The 23,518-nt window shown below is 41.9% G+C and overlaps 1 protein-coding gene across 1 annotated transcript in view; it reads left to right on the top strand.

Annotated features, from left to right (window-relative positions):
* ITPRID2 (ITPR interacting domain containing 2) overlaps positions 1-23,518 on the top strand; it is a 40,340-nt gene that overhangs the window by 5,726 nt on the left and 11,096 nt on the right. The window contains exons 4-12 of the mRNA XM_066553211.1: positions 4-53; positions 889-945; positions 3,594-3,630; positions 4,880-4,978; positions 5,438-5,646; positions 6,441-7,135; positions 10,724-10,796; positions 16,910-16,998; positions 20,080-21,303. Of these exons, the coding sequence (XP_066409308.1) occupies positions 4-53; positions 889-945; positions 3,594-3,630; positions 4,880-4,978; positions 5,438-5,646; positions 6,441-7,135; positions 10,724-10,796; positions 16,910-16,998; positions 20,080-21,303 (2,533 nt within the window). The remainder of the gene's footprint in view (positions 1-3; positions 54-888; positions 946-3,593; positions 3,631-4,879; positions 4,979-5,437; positions 5,647-6,440; positions 7,136-10,723; positions 10,797-16,909; positions 16,999-20,079; positions 21,304-23,518) is intronic.

Below are 23,518 nucleotides of genomic sequence, written 5' to 3'. Positions count from 1 at the left end.
CAGAACGCCTCTGGGAGCCTCCCTGGATGAGCAAAGCAATCCTCTGTTGAAGGGTAAGGAAGGGCTTTACCTACTGAAATCTCTTTTGCTGGAAACTGTTTTCAAGGACATTCATGTGAGACTTGGTGTCTTTAGTAGCAAACCAAAGCTGGGTCAGTGTCGCAGAGTTATTCTCACAGCGGCACAATTGTGCCTGAGCAGCTGGAGAAGGGAGAAAAGAACCTTAATAAGTCTTTCTGGAGATCTTAGTAAGCTCTGAAAAAACTCCCAGATGTGCAAAACAGGGAGGTGATTTTGTCTCCAAACTGGTGAGCATTAAGCAGTCTCTGCCTCTAATAACTGTGGTTGCCACACCTGAAAATTTTACTATCCGAGCAGGTCTGAATACTAAAGTTCAAAGTACAGTGGGAATGGGCAGGTAGTGACAGTGAAGAAGAATTACTTGTTGTGCCTGAGTCTTCACTTCAGCTCCTAATCTGGTACAGGAAGGTGAGAGGGGAATGCCCCAGCTGGACTCAGACTCTGGATTCTCCTGGTAAGATGTCTGGAGGATAGATAATGCAGCAGCCAAAGGCACAGATGTGCTGAGTGGCACCTCCAGGTTCCCACTTGAAGTTAATTTGCTCACACATTGACTTGGAAGTGTTTCTGAGTGCAAAACCAGAGCAGTGTCATAGTTGTTTCCTTTCAAAATCATTCTGCTATGTTCTGAAATGTAACTTCTTGCTTCTTAATGCATTTTAACTGCATGAGTAATGCAGGGATTGTAAATAAAGTCTAGTTATTTCTTGTATCAAATGAAGTGTCTTGCTAATATCTTTAGATAAGCAGCTGGAAGGAAAACATTGGAGCATTTTAGTTGTTGAAGTGCTAACTGTATGTTTTCAGGCATGCTGGTGAGAAATGGAGGAAGTTTTGAAGATGACTTATCCTTGGGAGCCGAAGGTGGGTGTGGCAGATTATGACTTTTTCTAGCAAAGAAAATTATACTCAGTCATCTGATTTTTATTTTGAAGGACAGCATTGGCTAGAAAAGCAGGATGAAGCACACAAGAAATGCACAAAGGTTCACTTTTTGAAGTTATTTAGACTATTGCTAGAGTTAAACACACTGAGTCTCTGACCCAAAGGTCAGAGGCAGCCCTGAATTTGTTTCTGCCCTCTAATTTTAATACCCACAATGACAGGACAGCCTGGAGCACTTACCAAGGCTGTGAGAAAATGATTTCTCCTACTTGCTCTTCTTGTCCATGGGTTACTCTTGGCAGCCATGCATGCCCCACTTCCACTGAATCCCTTGGGAGTGGCTGTGCGAGCTTCTGAAAGGAGGAGTGAAATTCTGTCAGCCATGAGGCAAACCCATTAAGAGCTAAGTGCTTTGAAAAGTGAAAAGCACCAAAGCTGAGTAAGTATTTTGGATCAACCACAATATACAGTCTTCTGTTGCTAGCTGCTTGCCTTTTCTTTCTCTTCCCTTTTTTAAGGGGAAGGAGATGTGGCTGTTCCCCGTGGACTTTGTAAAAAAGGCTTCTAGCCTTGATGTTGATCAGAGGTGATCAGAGGTGTCCATAAACCAGCTAGCAAAAGCACTGTAGATTCTGTTCTAACAGACATTTGTAAAACAGCAAAAAAAATGTCTCACAAACCATGTCCTGGAGTTATCTGTAGGACAGAGGATATAAGACATTATCTGCTTTCAGTGTTTAGAAACAAAAAGGCGCAACTCCCAGTTTAGCTTTTAATGTTTTTGAATTATAGCTTTTGCTAAGTGCCAGAACTGGTGTAGTAGAAAGCCCTTTCCTTCCACGTTAGTCTTGCCAGTAGTGTCAGAATTAGTCTTGCCAGTAGTGTCAGAATAGTGGGACAAGGCCTGGAGGAAGGAAATATCTTTAATTTTTAAAGATTTAAGATTTCTAAGGGAAAAAAGTTTATCTGGTAATGATCTTGATCTGATAATGATGGAAAAGCAGTAAATGAGTCTCCCATTGCAATAGCTTAAATAGGATTAAATTTTCCTATTGACAGTCTTTTCCACTTGTTAGATTGCCTGCAGCACAAAGATTTCATAGAAAAAGTTTCTGTGTAATGATAATCCAAGGGTCTGAGCCTATGACCAAGAATACAAGAATCAGTGGATTTTAGTACATCATGTCACTCTTTTGTTTTAAGTTTTTCTGCTTATAATTTCTAAGGACTGCTGGTTTTTGTGGGCCTTTAGCATGATTTAACTTGTTCAGATGAAAAGATGCCAGTACTAGAACTGCTGGTTGATTTTTCTGGGTAACGATGTGGATGTTTCTGCTGGGCTTTGCTTCCCATCCAAGAACAAGGGGACAACAGAGCTGCTTGGAGCAGGGCTGCGTGCCCTGCCAGACAGACAGCCCCTTTGAGGCTGGGATGAATGGCCTGCCCTTGTGCAGCCACGACTGCCTGAGTCCAGATGCAAGGCAGAGCCCTGTGTGAATGGTACAGAGGGCACTGGGCAGGACCTGTAACCCCGGCCCACTGCTGAGCTGGTTAAAACCCATGGTTCAGCTGTTCAACTTAGTCACTGGATAATCCTTACAGATAGGCTTACCTTCCTATTATAGGCAAGAATATTGAAGAGATGTGGGATCTGTGTTTTGCATACATTTCTTTGTGATGTCTCCAAAACAAAGAGGCTGAGAGGTTTCCATGTTTTACTCACGGCTGCTGACTTTACCCTGCTGGCACAGCAGGTCGAGATGCAGGGTTTTCCTGGCAGTGTGTGACATCACTCTTTTCATAGCTGATTCTGAGGGCTGCTATAACAGACCTTTGCTCCTCCCCTGTCTCCTGGGGCAAGTTGTTAATGCTGAGTTGCTTTTTTGGGGAACCCATTAAGTCCGAAGTTCAGTTCTGAAAGAATAATGCTGCCTGGAATGTCCCCATATGATCCAGCTGTGGAAAGTGCTGACTTCCCTGTCAGCCTGGTGACCAGGTGTTTGGTACCTGGCAGACAGCCTCCCTCCTGAGGTTATCAACTCTGAGCCCTATCAACTATCCCTCCTGCCCTATCAATGTCTGCTGGCCCCATCAGCACCAGGGGCTTCACTGAGCTCTGGTCCAGCTCAGGCAGCCAGGGCCCTGCCCCACTTTGCTGATGAGAAGATGAACAAGTAGTCTCAGCACCTGGCCGTGGGGCCAGCTGCCTTTCTTATATTCTTTCCTTTCTCACCTGGAGCAATCTTTGCATGCCTGCTTGTCCTCCTCCCCTTCCCACCCAGGAACAGCCCTGCAGCTGGTAATCATGTCTTCAGTCACAAAGTAATAAATGGTTTATATAACAATTACCAGCTTATCGCAATTGAAATTTCAAGTAATGAGATTAATGACAGGATGTAAACCTGTGTCCATATGAGATATAATTTTAAACAGAGCTTTAATAAACCAGATCATTTTATATCAGCCATATACTAGAAACCCTTGACAATCATTTACATGGAAGAAGTAAAATCTGGTTTATGCAGGACTGTTGGTAAACACGCTCACTGTCTGCTTATTCATACTGATTGTCAGAAGTGTAGTTCTGGATAGAGGTCTGGATATAACTTCTTCTTCTTTCTCTACAGCTAATCAACTACGGAGTGATGCCCAAACAGAAACATGGTAAACATATTTTTTTGTGTTTGTTTACTTCAGAGGAATATTTATACTGAAGGGCGGGGGGGGAGAATGGGCAGTGGAAGTCATGGGGGCTACCACAGAGCTAAAGCTCCTCTGCTTGTGTCTGTTTACATGAGAGTGAAGGGGGTGATCCAGATAACACAGAAAGAGCTGTTAGGAGGTGCAGAAAAAAAATAAAATTAAGATTTTGTGTTCTTTTAGCAGACCTGACATAGATTTTGGAGTAGCAGGAGGAAAACAGAAATGACAAATCTTAGCAATGTAGTATGATTAACCTTCTTTGCTTCACTGGTTGCTCACTGTTTCAGAAATTTCAAGGGAAAATTAGTTTTGCCTGTCACAGCAGACGTGTTTTGGGAGCAGGGAAAGAAGACTTTGAGAGAGGAGAGATGGTTAGAGCTTCTAAATAAAATGTGCTGAAACTAAAACCCCACTGAGACTTCAGTGGAATACTGCACAGCCCCTGTGGAAAACATCCTCTCTATTCCTCCTGAGTTGGGCTCCATAAATAAATACACACTCTTAGGTGAATCGTCTGCCACCTTTGGTTTCTTGGTGGCTGTTCGGGGGGGAACAGTTTGTTCTTTGAGGGGAACAGTTTGTTCTTCAGAGAGATTAACTGGAAAAGTATGTTTGAACCCAGGATACCATCTAATGCTCAGGCAGCTTCTCCAGATGCAGGAAAGAAATAGTTTGGGACTGGGAGAGAGACTGGCCAGCAGTGTGGGCTGCAGCTCGTCTTGCTTCATTTCCCCAGGAGCCTCTTCAGTGTCCCCAGCCAGATCGGGGCAGGTGGGACCTGGGGGGAGCAGGGTACCCAAGGTGTGGAGAGGGTGGCCCTGCATGGAGAGGTGGCCCTGCTGGAGGAGGCAGCGGCCCAGGGGAGGCAGGAAAAGGCAGGGCAAGGACAGCTCACCCGAGGCTGGGCTTCCTTACTGGAGGAGGGTGGAAACAGGGAGGGTGGGGCAGCAAGGGCAGATTGGGGGTTGTTTTCTCAGCTCACATTTGCCTTCAAAGTCATACTGTCTTTGTACATTTTTACTGAGGTGGCCCAGGGTTTGCTTTTGTTTCTGTATTTCAATAAATGACATGGATAATATAAACCAGAGAACACTGAAGGGAAAAAGAGAAGTTCGGCAGTGCTGGCGGGGTAGCTCTCCAGTGAGACAGAGAATCAAGTCCCTGAACAGAAGAGGTCTATCACAGGGGTCCTCTCTGTTTGTGTTGACAGCAATGGTGTACTGGCAAAGGACAGGAGGCTGCAGTTCCATCAGAAGGGGAGAAGTATGAACTCCACAGGCTCTGGAAAAAGCAGTGCGACTGTTTCAAGGTAAAACTCTGCTTAAAAGGTCTGTTCCTCAGTTACATGGACTTGGCTTGTTTATGTGCCTTGCTGCATTTAGTAGCTGAGAAAGGGATTTTCATTTGGTTGCTTGGAAAACTTCTGTTTGTCTTTTGTTGTGGTTTTCAGTAAACGCTAACAAATGGACCTAAACATTAAAAATGCCTGAACTTTTAATGGCATTTTAAAATTTGGTCTCTGCAGTATAGGACTGATTTTAGAAATTACAGGATTGGATCTGTGATGTGTTTGGCCCAAAGGCTCTCATAATGAGAACGAAAACTTTTGATGCAGAGATCTCCACAATTATTTCCAAAACTAGTCTGAGCTTTAGGAGTCAAAAGTTCAATAAACCAAAGTGGTTACTGGGCTGAGTTAGCAGTTTGATAGAAGGGACTGGATCTTAAAAGGAGACATGTAGATGGTTAACATCTTTCATTTGTCTAGTGTTTCTGAATTACTGGAGCTTTATGAGGAAGATCCTGAAGAAGTGCTCTATAACCTTGGGTTTGGGAGAGATGAACCAGATATTGCTTCAAAAATTCCAGCGAGATTTTTTAATTCATCATCATTTGCCAGAGGGATAGATATCAAAGTGTTTTTGAATGCTCAAATACAGCGCATGGAAGTGGAAAACCCAAGTTTTGCTTTAACAAGTAAGTATGTTTTTGAAGCACAGTTTATGTATGAGTTTATTAACTCAGTAAACAACCCCAAAAGAGGTGTGTATCTAATAATCTGGCAAAACTCTGTTACAGCCTAAAGGCCAACATTCCATTCAGAATTCATAATAAAACTCTTGCTTGGTCTTAAATAGGCAAGAGGTGACCACCAGGGTGGTACTCCTTGGGGTGAGTGGAAGGATTTTAGTGAGGGAGGGAAATAAAAGGCATCCTCTAAGGTATGCTGCCTTCTAGTTTGTATCATTCTCATCTTTTCTTCTGATGTAGCTTTAGAGCACTGAAACAAATAGCAATATCCTTCTGTTTCTGGTGTTCTTCAGTTGCTGGGTGGGATTTTTTTTCTGGGTGGCAGTGACCTATTTTTGTCATTGTTGAAATCTGGGGCAGTATTTCTATGGACTTGGACAACAGCTTTGTTGGAACAGTAATGAGCGCTGCTGAAATGAGGGCATAGCTGTCCTTTTGTAGTTGTAGCTAGCTGGAGAGAGCAATGTGAGTAACACTTCCTTTCTAGCATTTTGTAAATAAACTTGTGTCACACACACATGCCACTGATTTAATTTGGGAGAACTTTGCGTGCTGTTCTTGTGCATTTAGTAGAGATTTTTTTTTCCATAGTAGGGTATGACTTTCATCTTCCACGTCTAGGAAGTGTTCATTCAGCCTTAGAGGCACCTGATAAAAGTAGGAGGAGGTTTGTGGGGTTGGGCAGAGATTATGATCAAAATTCCCTCTTCAGATATGCCTTGTGTTTTATTCCTGTGCAGGTCGTTTTCGTCAGATTGAAGTGCTTACTACTGTGGCCAATGCTTTTTCTTCTTTGTATTCTCAAGTCTCTGGGACTCCTTTGCAGAAAATTGGTAGTATGAATTCAGTGTCTTCCAGCAAAGAGGCATCCAGCCCTCCCCCTTTGAATCGCAGCAACACAGCCAGTCGGTTAATGAAGACCTTGTCAAAACTCAATCTGTGTGGCACACAGCAAGCTGATGGCAGCGGCTCCTCAAGTCCCTCGCCTGTTGAAAAAGGGAAAAGTCCAGCTGAAGTAGGGAGTGAGGAGAATGATGTTAAAAATGAATCTAAATTGCCAAAATATCCTAAAAAGAAAGACTGTCCCTCTTTTTTGGCTCCTGTAAAGGAGGAGATAGCCGGCAGTCAGACAAAGGCTGCAAGCGCAGAGAGACCCACGCACCTCCCTGCTCTGGCTGACGGAACACAGGAGGGTTCTGTGCCTCCAGCAGACGGGCAGGGTGGCAGGCTGGCAAGTGCCCAGGATAGACCATGCGAGGAGCCCGGGCTTTTGGACTCGCCAGGCCTCAGCAGCAGCTCCAGCACCTCCGACAGCAGTGTCCTGACACAGAGACTGTGCACGGCATCGCCGGCGAGAGACCCCTGCGCTCCCCTCGCAAACCCGTCCGTCGTGAACCTAATGCTGCAGCAGAAGGACTCCTTTGAGATGGAGGAGGTGGGTGAAGATACATGACTTTATTTGTGCTTACAGTTTACATAACTCCCTGTCTGCCAGCACAGGAATGTTCCCTCCTGTGCAGTTGACAGTGTTTTCTCCAGGAATACTTGAAATTCTCTGTGTTGCGCTTTCCCAGCAGTTGCAGGCTGCTGTAATTGATCCTCTAAATGAGGTAACTTGGTGCTGTTGCTGCTGTTGTTCCTAAGTCACTGGGAAAGTTCTCATTCTTTTTTTTAAATCAAATTCAGGTAATTGCTATCTGGCATAACTCAAGGGAAGGTTTCCCTGTGTAAGTAAATCTAGGTTAGGCTTTGTACGCAGCAAAACTTCATGTGTTTAGTTTTTACTTTACTTAAATTGTTAACTAGAAATCATTACTTTTGTTGCCCAGAAGTAAATTCAATTTATTAATTGATACTTATTAAAGATAAATTCGTGAATAAAGCAAGAGTTTTGTTGCAGTGAAACAGAGGAGGCACTTTCATGTAGCGTGAGGTGCTCATCTTGTGCAACTTTCAGTTTTGATTACAATCTACTCTAAGTTGATTTATTTGTTCTCTGGAAATTAGCACATTGAAGGTCGCTGTGACATGACTTTTGGCAAGACTTAATTACAAAGTTTGTGCTAGTTGTCTTTTAACATCTTCATATATGCAGATATCCATTTTCATATTGATAATTGTCCCAAAGGAATTTTAATTCCCAGGTTCCTGTAAGTGATTTGTTTATTAGGCTAGTAAGCATACAGCCTACTAATTCAAGAATGCAATTTTTGTATAGACTTGCTGCTCAAATTCTAAGAACTGTCTCAATATTCTTAAATGAGTAGACACTTTCGTGGACACATTTCAATGTGAAAAGTTCAGCAGTTAAGTTTTTTGTCTGTGTGAAATAGATACATAAAATGAAAGATATTGTGATTTCATCGGTGAAATGTAGAAAGCAAGTGAATAGAAAAACCACAGAATTTTACAGTGAATGATGAAGTGATGATTTAGAAGATACTGTGTCTAGTGTCATATTGTCATGACAAGCTCTTCTAGATCAACTGATGTTGTAGCTAAAGGTAGTCATTAAGCAAAAAAAAAAAGATTCAAGCCTCTTGTGCTTCCTAGCACTTGTTTATTCCAGTGTGTCCTACCCACACGTTGTGTGGCCATCTACTGAACCAGAACAAAGGACTAGTCCAGTTTAGAGGGGAAAAAGAAACTCAGTGTATTTTGATTTATTTCTTTTTCCTGGCTTAGTTTTCAGCCAGATAATTTTCTTGATACAGCTTGTTGTGTAGCTACAAAAATGTTTGCATTGGCACAATTGGGTGGGACTGAGCAGCAATGCATTTTGCCATATATTTCAGAGGAGAAATCCATTTTTGGTTCCCTTGGGCAAAACTGAAACAATTAATGTATTTTGTATACATGTATATACATGTGTTTATATTAAAAAGAGGTGTGGAATTTTCCTTCAGAGTAAGCTGGCTGGAAAGACTTGCTGAATTCTGCTCAAGTGTGATGTGTTTGCAGAGTTTTGGTTGCACACTTTGTGCAGGGATGCCAGGCATAAACACAGCTGTTTTGGCAAGACAGCATATGATGTGGGATGGGATTTTGGTGGATTTTTTGTTTATGCAATATAGTATATACTTATCAACTGCCTACAGATCCCTGGGAGGGAGGGATTCAGTTTTGCTGAAGACATTTTAGAACAATTCCTGGCAGTGGGATTTTATTTTTGTGCGTCTCTAAGCAGGGTGTAATGAACAATAAACTGTATTAGAAACAGTGACAGTAACTCCTCCCCCTGTTTTCCTAGCTTGGCATGGAGTGCATTCTTATGCATAAGAAAGATGACAGATATATCAAGGAAGTTCTTTCCCAGGCTTACAAATGCCTTGGAGGTTTGCGTGCCCTTCGGAAGTCTGTGGCTGTGAAGATAGCTAGTGTGGGAGTGAGTCAGGACAGGATTTCCCCCAAACACCCACTCCTGAGGTGGCCAATGACAGTCCTGAAGGTCACTTCCAGCAGGAATATTGGCTGGAGGGATGGGGAAGGAGCTTCTGTGTGCTTGAGGAGCTGCACCGTGCTGCAGACACGGTTGGAATGCTGTCTCCCAGCCAAGGACAGGAGGTGGATGGTATTTAAATGAGAAGAGGCTTAGCTTTTGGAAGGCTGCAAATTTAGCCATCAGAAACTGGGAGGTTTGAGAGAATCAAGACATCTTCCTGGAAGGCCAGTTTTATTAAAGTGTCTGTAAGATTACTTGTTGTTCTTTGTTAAAATAAAAAAAACAAACAAATTTTTTCCTAATCTTAAATGGTGAGCTCCTTCTGTGCTCCCCTGCATTTGGATGAAATAAGGATTTACCTTTTTGGTACAGCCTTCATCTCCTAAAAGAACAGAAGCCACTAGGTTTATTGTGTAAAAGTAATGCTGCTCACTTATTAATGGTGAAAAGTTCAGGCCAAATACTCCTCAAAACCTTTGTAACTAAGAAAATGCACCCTTGTGACTGCTATACACATGAGATCAATGCAAATATAACCTCTTTTTTAGCCAAATACTAATTTTGGCTTATCAACATCAGTATCTTGATTTTTACATTTTTAAGTTTATAAAAAATTGAGATAAATTCATTGCATGATAATTTTGAAACTGGGCTGGCAGCCCATTAGAGGGAAGAGTTGGGGAGAGTTGGACAGGGGGGGTGTGCATGTAGACTTGCGTGTGATCCATTAGGATTTTTTCTGGATCACATGCAAAAAGAGAGAACATATTCTAGGGTTTGAACCAAACAAAGGCCTCCCTGTTGAGATTTTAGGCATATTGTTTTCATTGTTTGAACATTTGCCTGAGAACTGCTTTCTTAATAAGACTGTGTTTCACAAAGTTACTGAGTGAAAGGATTCATTTTTATGTAGTTTTACATTTCCCAGTTGAAACGTGCATGGATCTGAATACATTATCTTCCTTTTCTGTGCTGAAAGACATAGCAATTATTTCCATGAGTAGTGGCATGGTGAAGTCGGGAGTAGCTTCTGGCTGGGTCTGGGTCCTTCTGCTGGAGGTTTGGTGGCTTGTAGGAAATAGTTGGTAGGGCAGCAGATGACAGTCCATGACTGCTGACCTCCTGATACATTTTCTAAAATGTATTGTACTTGTTCTTTATATTCAAATGAAGGGCCAAGAGTTCTGACTGGAAAAAGACAGTAGTGTAAAGGTGGTCAGAGGTGTTTTCACACAGTAATTTTAGTGTTTTGTCAAAGAGGAACTGAGAGCTCTGTGTTGTCACAGGATGTGATTTCCAGGTCTTTTGCGTGCAGAGGGTAACCAGGGGGAGGTCTGTGCTCTGCATGGGAGGTGCTGCCCAAGGATCACTGTTCTCCTCCAGGAGCATTGCTGAATGCCTGGTGAAAGGTGATTCAAGGAGATCACAATTTGCTCCTTCCACCAGTATAGGTTGTTCAATTGGAGGAAAAAACCACCAAAACCTCCTCCTGCGTGTGCAGTGTGTATAGCTTAGGCATTCCTAAGTACAGGAATATATTCCAGTTGGCCTGACAAAATATTCATCTCCTCTTCCTGATAGATCCAGAGTACAGAGGGGGATCTACCTCACGTTTCAGCTACACATCAGCTAGCAGTGACCAAGTCAAGGAAAGGTGAGTAGACTTCAGCTTCTGTGAGGACAGCAGACTGCTGAGTGTCCTTCCATCTCTGAAAGGCTGATTCAGATATTTTAAGCTTCTAAAGTTTGTTTTCTCTCTAGAAATAAAAAAGACCTGTTTTTTTTTTTTTTTTAGCTAAATCACAGAACATTACTACAAAGTGGCAACCAAATTACAGGCAAGACAACAGCCCTATAACCTCACTGGCTGTTTTCACTTTTGTGTAATTGATGGTAGTTCAGACGGCCTGAAATGTTAATTCAGATTGTGTGGGATTTTTTTTTTTTCCTTAGTAGATCCTGTAATTTAAGATACCCATTTAAACTGAAATTACATTGTTTTAAACCTAAATTGCATGATACATGCAGCTTTTTCCTATGCACTACTGCTCTGTCTGCAGGCTGCCTGCACCAAAAACTAGTGTCTCTACACCCACGTGGAAACTATAGTCCCTCACATGGAGAACACTGTGCACTGGCTGTTGGGGTTCACTTCATTTGTGCTTTTGTCTCAAAGTCTTATTTATGTGTTTTATGGCTTGGCAGAGGGATAAAGATGATTTTTAAGTTTATTTTGTGATTGTTACTTTGCCCAGCGTGGGCAAGTGAAGTTCATTCTGTAGCTGATACATTTAATTAAAGAGGAACTAGAGCTTGTTGCACTTAGGGAGGTGCTTAGATGCGTGCAATTTCTTGGTGAAACATGAATAGCATCTCTAGATACTTAAGAGCGGCAGAAGAACCTGTCTAAAGAAACACAGATCATCTTATTTGCATTTGCACAAATGAATTGACAGTCGTATGACCTGTCAGCTGAATTGCATGAACGTGCTTGAGAGTGCCCTGGACTAAGTGTGGGAGAGTAATGCCTGGTTATTGGTGATAGCTTGTGCTACTTGTTCATCAGTGTTCTGCACAACACAGCCTGGTGCTCACTAAGCTTCCTCTGGTACAAACATAGGCCACTAAGGATTGCCAGAAACTGAATCTCTGACTGTTCCTAGTACTTCCTCCTTGCATACTTCCTCCTTCCTCCACCTGCTTTACATGACTACATGAAAAGAAGTGCAGTTTTTATAGGGCAGGTCTCCTGTTGGCTGGCCTCTCCAGCTTCAGGGAGAGCTTTTCAGAGAAAACTAAGTTAAGGAACCAGGAGCTGCAGTCAGGGAGGAGACAAAATAATTTTTTTCATCTTTTCTGCTCCCAGTAGTTCTTTTACCCTCTTCTTCCACCACACAAGAAAGAAAAGTGAGATGGTCCTGTGTGTACTTGCTGAAAGCTACCAACAGTTCTAGCAATGGGATTTCAGTCTGACTGAAGCAGGCCCAGGTCATGTTTCCCAGGCACTGTGTCTCTCCTATTTCTGAATACACTTCACACAGATTAGTGGTGACACTTTATTATCAGGTAGGCATTGCCTAGAGTTTTCTATGACTTATCTAACAAGGGTATCACTACCTGAACATTTGCTGAAAGTTAGTCTGAGACCAGCATTTTATTTCACCTGGGAGATGCAAAAAATTTAGGACTTTGTGGATTTCAGTCAAGTTGCTAAGAGAGTGAACATTGATGGAGAACTTACCGAAAATGTAGAAAAACTGTAGCTGACTTTTTTTTGCAAGTTGTCCAACATGAGACAACATGGAGGCCTTTCAGCCTGCTTTCTCAGAGGGTGGATGTTCACCAAGTTAGAAGGCATACGAAGTTAGTGGTCACTTACTAAAAATTCTGGCCATTGTGTCTGAATGTGAAATTCCACTCTTGCTAGCAATCTCATGAGGTGGGATCAGCATGAAATTCAACCACAGATCCTCTGTTGCAGTGTGATTTCAGTTGACAATCCTTATACAAACCCACTTTTTTCAGTGGCTTTTTCTCTGTGGTGTGTAAGCACACATAAAGATTTGTTCCAGATGAATACTTCCCTTGAAGGAACACTTCTGTACTTCTTTTTTTATGTGGTGGTATTTCTTTGTCAATTAGTAGGGTTGGTGTTCTTTGGTACAGATTATTAGAAACCTTGCAGTGTCATTTTACATCTGCACAGAGGGCTATGGATGCTTTCTCTGAAATTTACAGTGATTTGTAAGGCATATTAAGAGGGCTTTTAATAAGAAGTGAACTATTCAAATAAAAAGATACTCTCTTTTCTTACTGAAATAGTCTGTCTGACTGTTGACTATTATGGTTGAACAACACAGTCTACTGCTGTTTAGACTCCTAACTAAAGCATGTTTCTTGTCTCAGTTGTTTTAGGAACACAAGAATTAAAAGCTTCAGCTAGTTTGCAAACACACAGCACTGCTAAATGTCCACTATAAAAAAAGCATATTGCAAAGTTATCTGGTAGAAAGGTTTGTTAGTGCAAACTAACTAACAAAATTCTTACTGACATATCATACAGCAGCACCTTCCATTCAAAAAAAATGCCCCAAAAGCAAGACAAATACAGGTGCAATGCCTAGAGGAAAAAGCATTCTCAAGACACTGCAAATCATGAATGTCTGGTTGTTGGCATCAACATGGCTCTGTGAAATTCTGAGTAGCCACAGACCTGTTTCTTTTAAGGCATTAAGGTTATTGGTTTTGCAAGTTTAATCCTTGAAAGGGAAGAAAGCACATCATCAGCACTTCCTGTCCTTAATATATTATTGTATTTATAGCTCTCTGTGGGTGCAGCTCCACAGGAGATTGGAGATGGGGGAGTGAAAAGAAAACATCTGGAACAGATTTAGTATTTGTGGGAGTCTGTGCTTATCTGTCCAGAAGCAAGGAAATCCCCCAGGACTCAGAGAGTTTTTGCAGCAGGGCTCCCTATTGGGCTGGTTTTGTTGGTGCTGGGGTGCATGGTGTGATCAGTATGCAAAGGGACAACTGATATTTAAGCCCATAATGAAATAGCTCATTGTTAAGTTGGGAATGTTAATTTAAAGTTTATCCTATAAAATACAAAGTGCATTTGAACTTTTCCAATAGCGCAGGTACAAGAAAAAAATGTTAAAACTTTATGGACAGTTTCCACGTACTTCTTCACCTCTTCTATGTGAGCAGTTGAGTGACACAGAAGAGGTGACACTGACACTGGTAGCTCATTATTATGTTACAATAGATGAACTAATCATTTCCCTGACAGGGATGCTCTGCTGAATCTGCTCTCACGTTTTGTAAACCCCAGACTTGATTCTTCATCATGTGTTCTTTGTTTAGAACATTTTCAGTTTATTTAGATTATTTATGAATACACAATTTTTAACATATATTCAGTGCTCAAATATACTTTTTTTTTATATATATAGTTTAAAACAATAATCCAGTAAACCTTTTTATTTGTGCTCTGGTAAACTGATGGGATGGGAGTTTGATTGTTCCTGCTGGTTTTGTTTGTTGTAGCTGGTTCCTTCTTCCTTCTTCCACTTTAGTTATTATCCTGCCCCTGGCCTCCTCCCAGTAGTTCAGAAGATTTCCTCTGTGTAGGGTTGACAGTAGCTCTGAGTAGCAGAGTCAATGTTGTGCAGTGGTACCCTTTTGTAGAAGGTATATTTGCCTTCCTGGGGTTGCACAGGATAAGGGATGATCCCAGCCTGGTCCCTGTAAACCAACCTTTGGTGCTGAGTTTTCTGCACTCAGGGTGAAGAGAGAGGACCCATCACAAACTCCTTGTCTTAAGATTCTCCTTTGCCAGGAGGCCCTTTAGTCAAGAGCCAAATGTAACTCTGTAGCTTTTTTTGAAGTGTTTTCCTATTTTCTCCTTGTTTGCTTGAATCTGAGAGCTATCCAGAGCAGGCTACATAGCTGGATCAGTCTTGTCAAGAGGTGGATACCATTATGTACCTGTATATCCCAGCATATTAGTTGGTATTTCCAGTCTTTACAGAACCAACCTTGTCATTTCACTACTGATTCAGTAGAGATTCCAGCTCTATAAAATTTTTTACTGCATTTACATCATGGTGGTCTTGTGGAGAACCCTAAGAACTTGCAAAGGACCAGGGTAAGGTGTGGTAGCAGATGACTACTCAGAAAACATCTTTTCTGATTTGCTTTAAAATGTTAAAAAATCCTAGCAGCTCTGTAGCACAGAAAGCAAGGGATAACTGTGTAAAGGGGATGGGTCTCCTTAGGTTGAACCAAGGCAGTTTGAATCTGTTCATACTGTGCCAGTCACTTGCCATGGATAAGCCATGAAGCTGGTGTGAATGAATGACTGCTCTAGGCTGATCCCTTGCCTGGTGGTATCTGTCCTGAGAGGCTGTCAAAGCATGTCCATAAATAACTAATGCTACAGAAAATTATCTGAAAGACTCATTTTAACTTCAGTACTGTGTCTCTGAGAAGCCTAAGAATTGATTTCAGAAAACATATAGATGTAATTTTCCTTTCTGTAGCTGAAAAGGAAATACTGACTGAGAAGGAAGCAGAAGGGCAGGTCAGTGTTGTATTGAACAGTAATGAAGTTCATGGACATGCACTGGTGAATTGCTTTATCTGAACTAATTGGGATCTCTTCCCTATGAGAGGTTAAGGCTTTCACCAGTAGTGGGTTTTTTTTTTTTCCCCTCTTCTATTAAAATTCACCAGATAAGAAAAGAGACAGAGGAGGCTGCATGTCTGGCAACAAATTTAGATAACTATTCACCATGAAGAAGGTAACAGCTTCCCCCCAGCTTCAGCTGTAGTGGCAAGCTGTTCATGGCATGCTCTTTCAGCTGTATTAAGTGAATTAGTCAGTTAATAAGATCCAGTTCTCAGGGAAGTAATTTCCATTGTCCTTACTGGGAGTTGGGTGGGGATGTCTGTCTTGAGGTAGAAAAGTTGTTTGTCATCGCAGGATATTGTGGCTACCATGATAACAGAGCAGCAGCACGATTTGAAAGGCACTCCCTAAAAGCTGTGTGACATCACTGATACAGAAGCTTAGTGGGCAGTTTGCCTCTACTGGTGTTCACAGGCTGTTGCAGGCTCTTACTTATTTCTGTGTTAGTAAAATGTTTATCAAAATTAATACTAAAAAATTAGTTATGAATATCCAACAGTTTGCATAATGCATGCCAATGCATTGTGCTGTGAACTGGGATTAATTATATGACTACGTTTAACTGGGACAAAATTCTGCATTGAGCCTTTGAGGAGACAGCAGCAAGCTCTTGCCTAAAGCTCCAGAGGAGAAAATGGCAGGGGCCTGGGGCTACAGGCCACTGTAGTTCCCATCTCCAAGATTTTATACTTCTGCTGAGATCTAGAGGTGAGATAAGGTTGTTGCCCACCTCAGGCTGGGCAAAATGTTTCTGGGGCCATAAGGTGAACATTGCACTTGGTGGGTGCTTTCTGTGTCCAGTCAGGAAAAATATACTTACAATAGTGTGCTGCAGAGCTTGCTGAGATCTCCCTGCAAAGCTGCTTAGTGAGTGCAGTGCTTGCACCAGAGGAAATCACTCCTGGGAAGCACTTAGGGTTTTAGAGCCTCTTTAGGCTATTTTAATGCTTACCTAATGAGAGTAGAAAGGAACAAGCAGGAGGATCTTATCTCTGGTGTATAAAATGAGCACTGGGAATGTGCTTTGGCAGATTGCCCATTGATGTGTAAGGGATGTTCTGCATTTGTCTACTAACCCAGTGGAGAATCCTCTCCAGCAATTGGCAGAGCCTTCCACATGGCCCTCTCTGCCCATGTGATGCTGTCGTTTTGGGTGTGTGGGGTGGTGTAGGCTGGTAGGAGACCAGTGATCTTCAGTATCTCCATGATCAGGAGAGGTGTCAGATCTGTACTTTTCAACACAAAAGCAACTCTTCCACTGCCTGTGAATTAATCAGTGATGCAGTTTTGTGAAAGAAGAACTCCAACAGTGGCAAAATCTGCAGAGGTTTTTTTCCACAGCATAGGAAGGAAACAAGGTTGCTTGAAGTTTCACAAGTAGGGCTTTGGGTGAGATTTTGTTTGAAACAAACAAGTTGTTTCTCTGTTTCATTCAAAGTGGAACCTGAAAAGCAATTGTATTACCCATTTCATGGTTTTTTGCTGTAAAAGGAAAGCTTGTATTGAATGGGATTGGTCTTGAAAGGCTGTGATTTGTAAAGTAATTACAGTTGGGGTTTGGTTGTTTCAAACAGATCAGCTCTTAAGGACAGCAAGTCAGCACTCTGACAGCAGTGGCTTTGCTGAGGACTCTACAGACTGTTCTCCATTCAGTCAGCTTCAGGTAAGGTTCTCATCCTGTGGCTGAAATACTCCTGATTAGTGTGAAACAGGGGAGGGTAGGAGGGATGTTGATGTTTGACTGTTACTGTGACTGTCAGTCTAGATCTATAAAATCATAGTTTTCAGAGCTGGACCTGCCAAGTCCGTGTTCAGATTTGAAAGCCTTTCTGGTAGGTTAATCTGGGTAGACTTGGGACTGGAATAAGGTCTAAATTCAGTATGTTCTGTTTGCTGTTACTGGCATATCTTTTCTCACTGTTGATTCCTCTCAGTAGTGGGTAGAGATTAAGGTCTCGAAAGATTATAGCTATTCTGCTGATCATTTAATTTTTTAATCATTTTTGCCTTCCCACTGCCCATGTTCTTCTCTCCCCCGCCCCGTACATTTTTTCTTTTTTTCTTTTTTTTTTCTTTTTTTCTTTTTTTTTTTTTAATTACCAACTGACAGAAAATGAAAACAATTTCACACTAGCTTTACTGTGATAGTCTAACTTTACTGAAGATAGACTAACTTTAGTTATCTTGACCTTCGATGCTCTTTCTTGCTCCAGTTTCTTTGATCTTAGTCCCAGAAATTGCTGTGATGCTGACCAGAGACCTCATGTTTTAGGGAAAGCTTTTGTTCCAGCCTGGTGTTTAGGTGTGTGCTCAATACACATGCTTGCACAGCATTGTGTCTGATATTTTGGAGAGCTGTTCTCCTGGTTCTTCTAAAACATTCACACATTAATAGCCATGATTTGATTGGCCTGTCAGTCAGCCAGACAAAAGCCTTGAATTTGATCCTGTTCTCAAGGCCAGCTGTTCCTGAGACCTAGACCACAGCCCAAATGAATAAATGGGATTCTGGGTATCTCCAGCAATTTCATCTCTATAGCTTGTGTCTGCTGAACTGTTTCTTACGCTACCATGTGTTTCTCCCTTGTGGCACGCCAAGCATTTTAAAAGCTGCTTGGCAGTTACTAGGAAGAGGTTTTTACCCTCTTTATCCATCAATGTTGCTTTTTCATTTTGGTTCTGGAATTCTGGGTTTTCTGATTTAGTAGTTCTTCAACTGAGTACCAAAATAAAAGCCGAGACAGTGTTAGTCTTTGTCTCCCTTAAACATCAGCTTAATGCTTTCCAAGAGCAAGAAAGGGAGTAATACTGAATAAAGGGAAAATGATCCTGAGTTCCTGCAAAGAGCATGATCATCTGACATACTTATTCAGCTCTCTACAGAGCTGTGAATGCACTGAAGTTGACAGGCATGTTAGAAGGTGACTCAGAGAAGAGTTGGTCACTCTTGATTTTTATGTTGGTTGCAACCTGATTAAGAGCCCACTAAAAGTATGTTGCAGCTAAGTACCCTTTCACTGGAATATTGCTGGAGTTTATCTGTGTTGGCTGTAAAGGGAAGAGATTTCTGTTTTCTGTTCTGCTGTTTTGAAAAGGTATGTTGAGGCTGCATGAGGTTTGTGCCATGGAATTGCTAGGCTCTCCTCTGCCACCTTTACTCCTTAATTCTGACCAAGTGCTGAGCTGAATTCAGAAAATATGGGTGAATGATGCAGCTAGGGGAAATGAGAACTTGGCAGCTGGAGAAGAGAATCTGTGAAAAGAGGAAGGGGATACAGAGGAGTATATATTGTTTCTTAAAAGTATGGTAATTTAGTGCCATCTACTGTTAAATTATTGACTCTAGCACCCATAGCTTTCCTCTGAAACTCAGGAGAGAACTCAAAATTTGAACCGTATTGCCTTTCATCTCTGAACTTCCATAATTAAGATTTCTGAGGGAGATTTTGATATTGAGATAGGGTATTCTGCAGAGGGGTTTTCTGTTACCAAAGAAGCCAGAATTCTCTATCCAAGTTCTTATGCTTTACTCATAGTTGAACATTGTGATGGAGGATTAGGACACAGATAGACACACATGTAGCCCGTATGATTTCACCTAAACATTATAATCTTTTGCTCATTTAGTACCTTTAACTTGAAAGCCATCTGAATGTGCACATTCTTTCACAATAATTTGTGGCTGTGCTAGTGAGTGCAGTGTTAGGTATGTACTTGTGAAGATGACATTCATGGCTGAAATCTTCTAGATGGTTGGAGAAGGAACTATTGCCTGACAAATATAATCTCTTTAGAAGGAACTAATAATTAATATCCTAATGGCAGCAAGAACTGCAGAAAGTAGAGGTGGGAAAATTTCTAGTTCATGCATCAACTATGGTAAATTTCCAAGAGTGTACTTTATACCACATATTCTTAGGGAAATGTCTTGTAAATACAGCAGTCAGCCAGGCTAGCTTCAAGAATATGCTTTGCAATGAACAGAGCTCTTCTTTTTTCTTTTCTCTTAAATGCTTTTCCTGCCATTTGTTACCTATTAAATTAGCAACTCCCTCATTTATGTGCTCTGTTTTAAACTGTTATTTAGAATGAAAAGGGGAAGAAGTATCAGGAGAGATGTGGTCTGCAACTGAGATTAACATCCTGATGTGATATTCTCAGTCTTAAAAAAAAAAAATTTTTTTTAAAAAATGATTTTTTTATTTAAACAGGCTTAGTTTATGGGCAGACTGGCTTTCCCATTCTTGGTGTTGTCCTGTAACACAGCTTCAATACAGTCTGCAGTTCTCCTCAGTTCTCTGTATGCATTTCCTAATGCTACCCTTCATTTCACTGTTGTGAACCTTTATAAATGGGAAATGCTTTGTACCATGACCCTGCTACCTGTTTGTCATCACTACCTAAAATACTAGCATTGTATTCTTCTTGCTCTTACACTTTTGCAACTTCTATTCTTCTTACAATATTGAATTTATTGTCAAATCAAAGGAATGTATGAAGAATTTTCTCTTTAGAAAATAAAAACCTGCTTTTAGTGCCATACTTCACTGTACTCCTAATGTGTCTGATACTACGGTTTCTTTGTTCTCCTTCACCGTTTTTCTTGCACACTAAGTGCATTATTCTTTCTGCTCCCCACCCCAATGCCCTGTGAAGGTGTTCTTGGACTGTTGGCCTGACTCCTGAGAGGCAGTAGTTGAGTGTCCAGTACATTCACTCCTTTGCTGTCTCATATCTTTCCTAGGTTCAGGAGTCTTTGCAGGGTATGGGAAGCAGTGCTGACAGCTGTGACAGTGAAACAACCGTGACATCGCACAGTGAGGAACAGAAGACACCGATAGCCAAGGAACTGCCCTGTTTTGATAAGTTTGAGGAGGAGGAGGAGGAAGATGATGAGGAGGAGGATTATGATGATGATGAAGAGGATATTATCTCTCAAGTAGAGAGACGAAAGGCGGGGGCATCTTCTGATAGCAGAAGGACTGAAGACAGAAAAATTAGTGACTGTAAAACTGAACAAAATCAAGGACAAGAAAGCAAGTCATCTCATATATCAGAGACAGTCCAAGGAGAGGTCAGCTCTAAAGAGGAAGACATTTCCAGTGAGCAAAAAGAGTCAGACCTGCTGGAGGAAGGCAGTGTGTTTGAGTTTCCTCAGTATCACACGCACCATATCCTCAAGTCGATGCAGTCTCTGGAAGGTGATGGCTCCTCCACATCATCTGTGGACAGAGTTCAGGTTGCCTTGCAAAGAGCTGAGATGAGGATCATCAACTCACCTGATTCCAAGGCCAGGTGCCATCTGCTTAAGTCGAAAGATCTTCTGAGGAAGCAGAGACTCTGGTTTGCTGAATCGGGCTATCCTCTAAGGCGGTCTCAGTCTCTCCCAACTGCATTGCTGAATCCAGTGAAAGTGGTGTCCTCTGTGAATGTTCAGTTAACTCCAGGAAAAGAGACTCTCTGCAGTCCTCCTTCTTTCACCTACAAGTACACACAAGTGGAGGAGGACAAGGAAGCAGCATCTGAGAATGACAGAAGTGAGGAGGAGGCAGCCTCCAGCCATCCTGTGTGCAAATCCACACTGTTTATTGCGCCTTCGTCCTCCAAGAAAGAGGTGCCCCAGGCAGGGCCCAGCAGGCTGTCTGAGGAGCTCAGTCCCACCAGGGTACAGAGCTGCCCCCTGCACATGCCAGCAGCCATGTCCCGGTCCACGTGCTCCCTCCATTCCCTCCCCACGGAGTGGCAGGACAGGCCGCTGTGCGAGCACATGAGGACGCTCAGCACCCACAGTGTCCCAAGCATCTCTGGCTCTTCCTTCAATGCCATGCTTTCCCCCTTCAGCTGCCCCTTCTTTCCAAGGCATGGAGTTCCTCATCGTCCTCCTGCCATGAACCCACCCTCCACTGTGGAGATGCAGCTCCGCAGGGTCCTCCATGACATCAGAAACTCTCTGCAGAACCTCTCGCAGGTAAGAGGAAGCTTGGTTTTGCCCCTGGACAAAGGGGCTCCTTATTTTATCCTTACCAAACCAAGGTGATAACCTCAATATTCCTTTGAGTAGTTCAACAGATCAGGAAAAAAAAAATATTTTTTCAAATCTGATTTGCTGTTGTTTTAGGAGCTTCTGTTTAAACAGGCAAGTTGGAAGAGTTCAAAGGTGACAGTTTTAGGTTAGATATTAGGAAAAAGTTTTCCACCCAGAGGGTGGTTGGGCACTGGAACAGGCTCCCCACAGAAGTCACAGCAGCAAGCCTGATGGAGTTCAGGAAGCATTTGGGCAATGCTCTCAGGCACATGATATGACTCTTGGGGCTGTCCTGTGCAGGGCCAGGAGTTGGACTTTGATGACCCTTGTGGGTCCCTTCCAATCAATATACTCTGTGATTCTGTAATCATCTTTTCAATGCTCCACTTTTTTTGCATTTAGTGTTTTCTTGTTCCAGTTGATCCAGAGTGATTGTTTTTCCCAGTATTTTTTATTTTTTAGCTTTTATGGATATTCTTGGATGGGAGGGAGGAACAGTGTACTCTTTATTAGCTATTATTTTATTTTGAGAATGATTAGATTTAGATTTTAAAATGCATACTTATGGAATCACAGAACAGTCCGATCAATCCTTTGATTTCTCTTCTCTTTGACATACTTCTCATCCAGCTGTTAAAAGTGTGGTTTTTTTCCTTATAGTCACAAAGCTTCAATAATGATGTCAATGATTGATCTCTGTGGGTTTCTGTGCTGTTTCATGCCAGTCTTTTCCACTTGCAACTCTGGTGCTAGCCAACATGTTCTTGATACCATCAGTCTTTTATTAAGAATTGATTTTGTCAGAGCATGTGAAATTTTATCCATCTCATCACTCAGAGAAGAAAAGCTTGAGAATGCAAGCATGTAAATTTTACCAATTTCTACCACACCTTCTGCTCCTCCTCTCCTGATTGCCAGTTGCCATCCTGGTTCTGCTGTTTTCTTAGGTAGTGATCCAACTTAGGGTCCTGCAAGCTCCTGCAGGAGGCTGTGTGGGCAAGGCAGTTACAGACTCTGCTTGTTTATGTATGAATATGTGAATACTATGCAGTTGTAGACCTAAAATTTCTGTGCATTTAACTCAAGAGCAAACATGCACCAAATTGCAGGTGGGAGGCTGTAGTGGCCTTTTTTGGGCCCCTCTTATTTTACTGACTTTGCCACTTGTCAGAAGTTAGAGGTGAGTCCAGTCTTCTTTTGGTTCTATCAGCTGGCCTTGCTTCTCAGAGCAAGATTTAGTGACCAGCTCTGCAGCAGGAAGCTCTGGTCATCTGTGTTTTAAGTCAACCATTGCTCAAGGTGCTGTTGATGGTGTGCCTGGGAGAAAGCGTTTGCAGAGCTTAACCTTCTCTAGAGAATTCTCTCATGTGTACCAATTGCAGCCCTGATCTCTGTAAGGTTACAGTGTGCTCAGTACTTCTATCACATATACAATGCTAACTGAACCTGCCGAAAAAGAAATCTCTGTATTACATCCACTACTCAAGCTGGTTCACTCAGAAAAAAAAAGGGGGCACTGGAGTGGATAATAACATTTAGCCCACTTGTTCTTCAAGCATATTTTGTCTAAATTAGTTTCATTTTGGAGACTTGGTCCTTCTCACAGCAGAGGTTGGTTTCCTACAGTAGAGACCGAGTTTGGCACATAGCATACTCAATGGCTAAAGAAAAAGTTGAGATGTTTAAACATTTGATTCTGATTTTAAGAGGAAATAAGGAGGACTAGATAAGTTGCTGATAGAGCAGGGAACAGAGAAAGCTGGCAGAGGAAAGATAAACCCATCCCCTTGATGTGATCATGTTGGAGCAAAACTTCTCTGTATGAATGAACATGCTTCAGATTTTCCATGACATATCAGTAGTCCTTTGAATTCTTTCAAAATTATATTGGACAAGCTGTCTTTCATGTTTGAGAAGGTAAACATTTTTGCTGTTTCCACTGTTCTTTGTTGTGCTGTGTCTCTACATGTAACAAACCTCTGGATTTTATCTGTTTGCTCCATATGTTGTTGCAACATGCAAATAGAAATTCTTAATCTTGTTTTCATGAGAGATCATTAGCAAGCTGGGGTCTTTGGATGAAGGCAACATAGTGAGATTAAAAACCAAAATGAACAAAAATTCCCCAAACTAAGAACTGAAGAAAATCCCATGACAA

This window comes from Molothrus aeneus, chromosome 7, assembly GCF_037042795.1.
Source record: "Molothrus aeneus isolate 106 chromosome 7, BPBGC_Maene_1.0, whole genome shotgun sequence".
Taxonomy (NCBI): Eukaryota; Metazoa; Chordata; class Aves; order Passeriformes; family Icteridae; genus Molothrus; species Molothrus aeneus.
The sequence above is the reverse complement of the archived record's forward strand: the minus strand, read 5'-3'. Positions and strand labels throughout refer to the sequence as shown.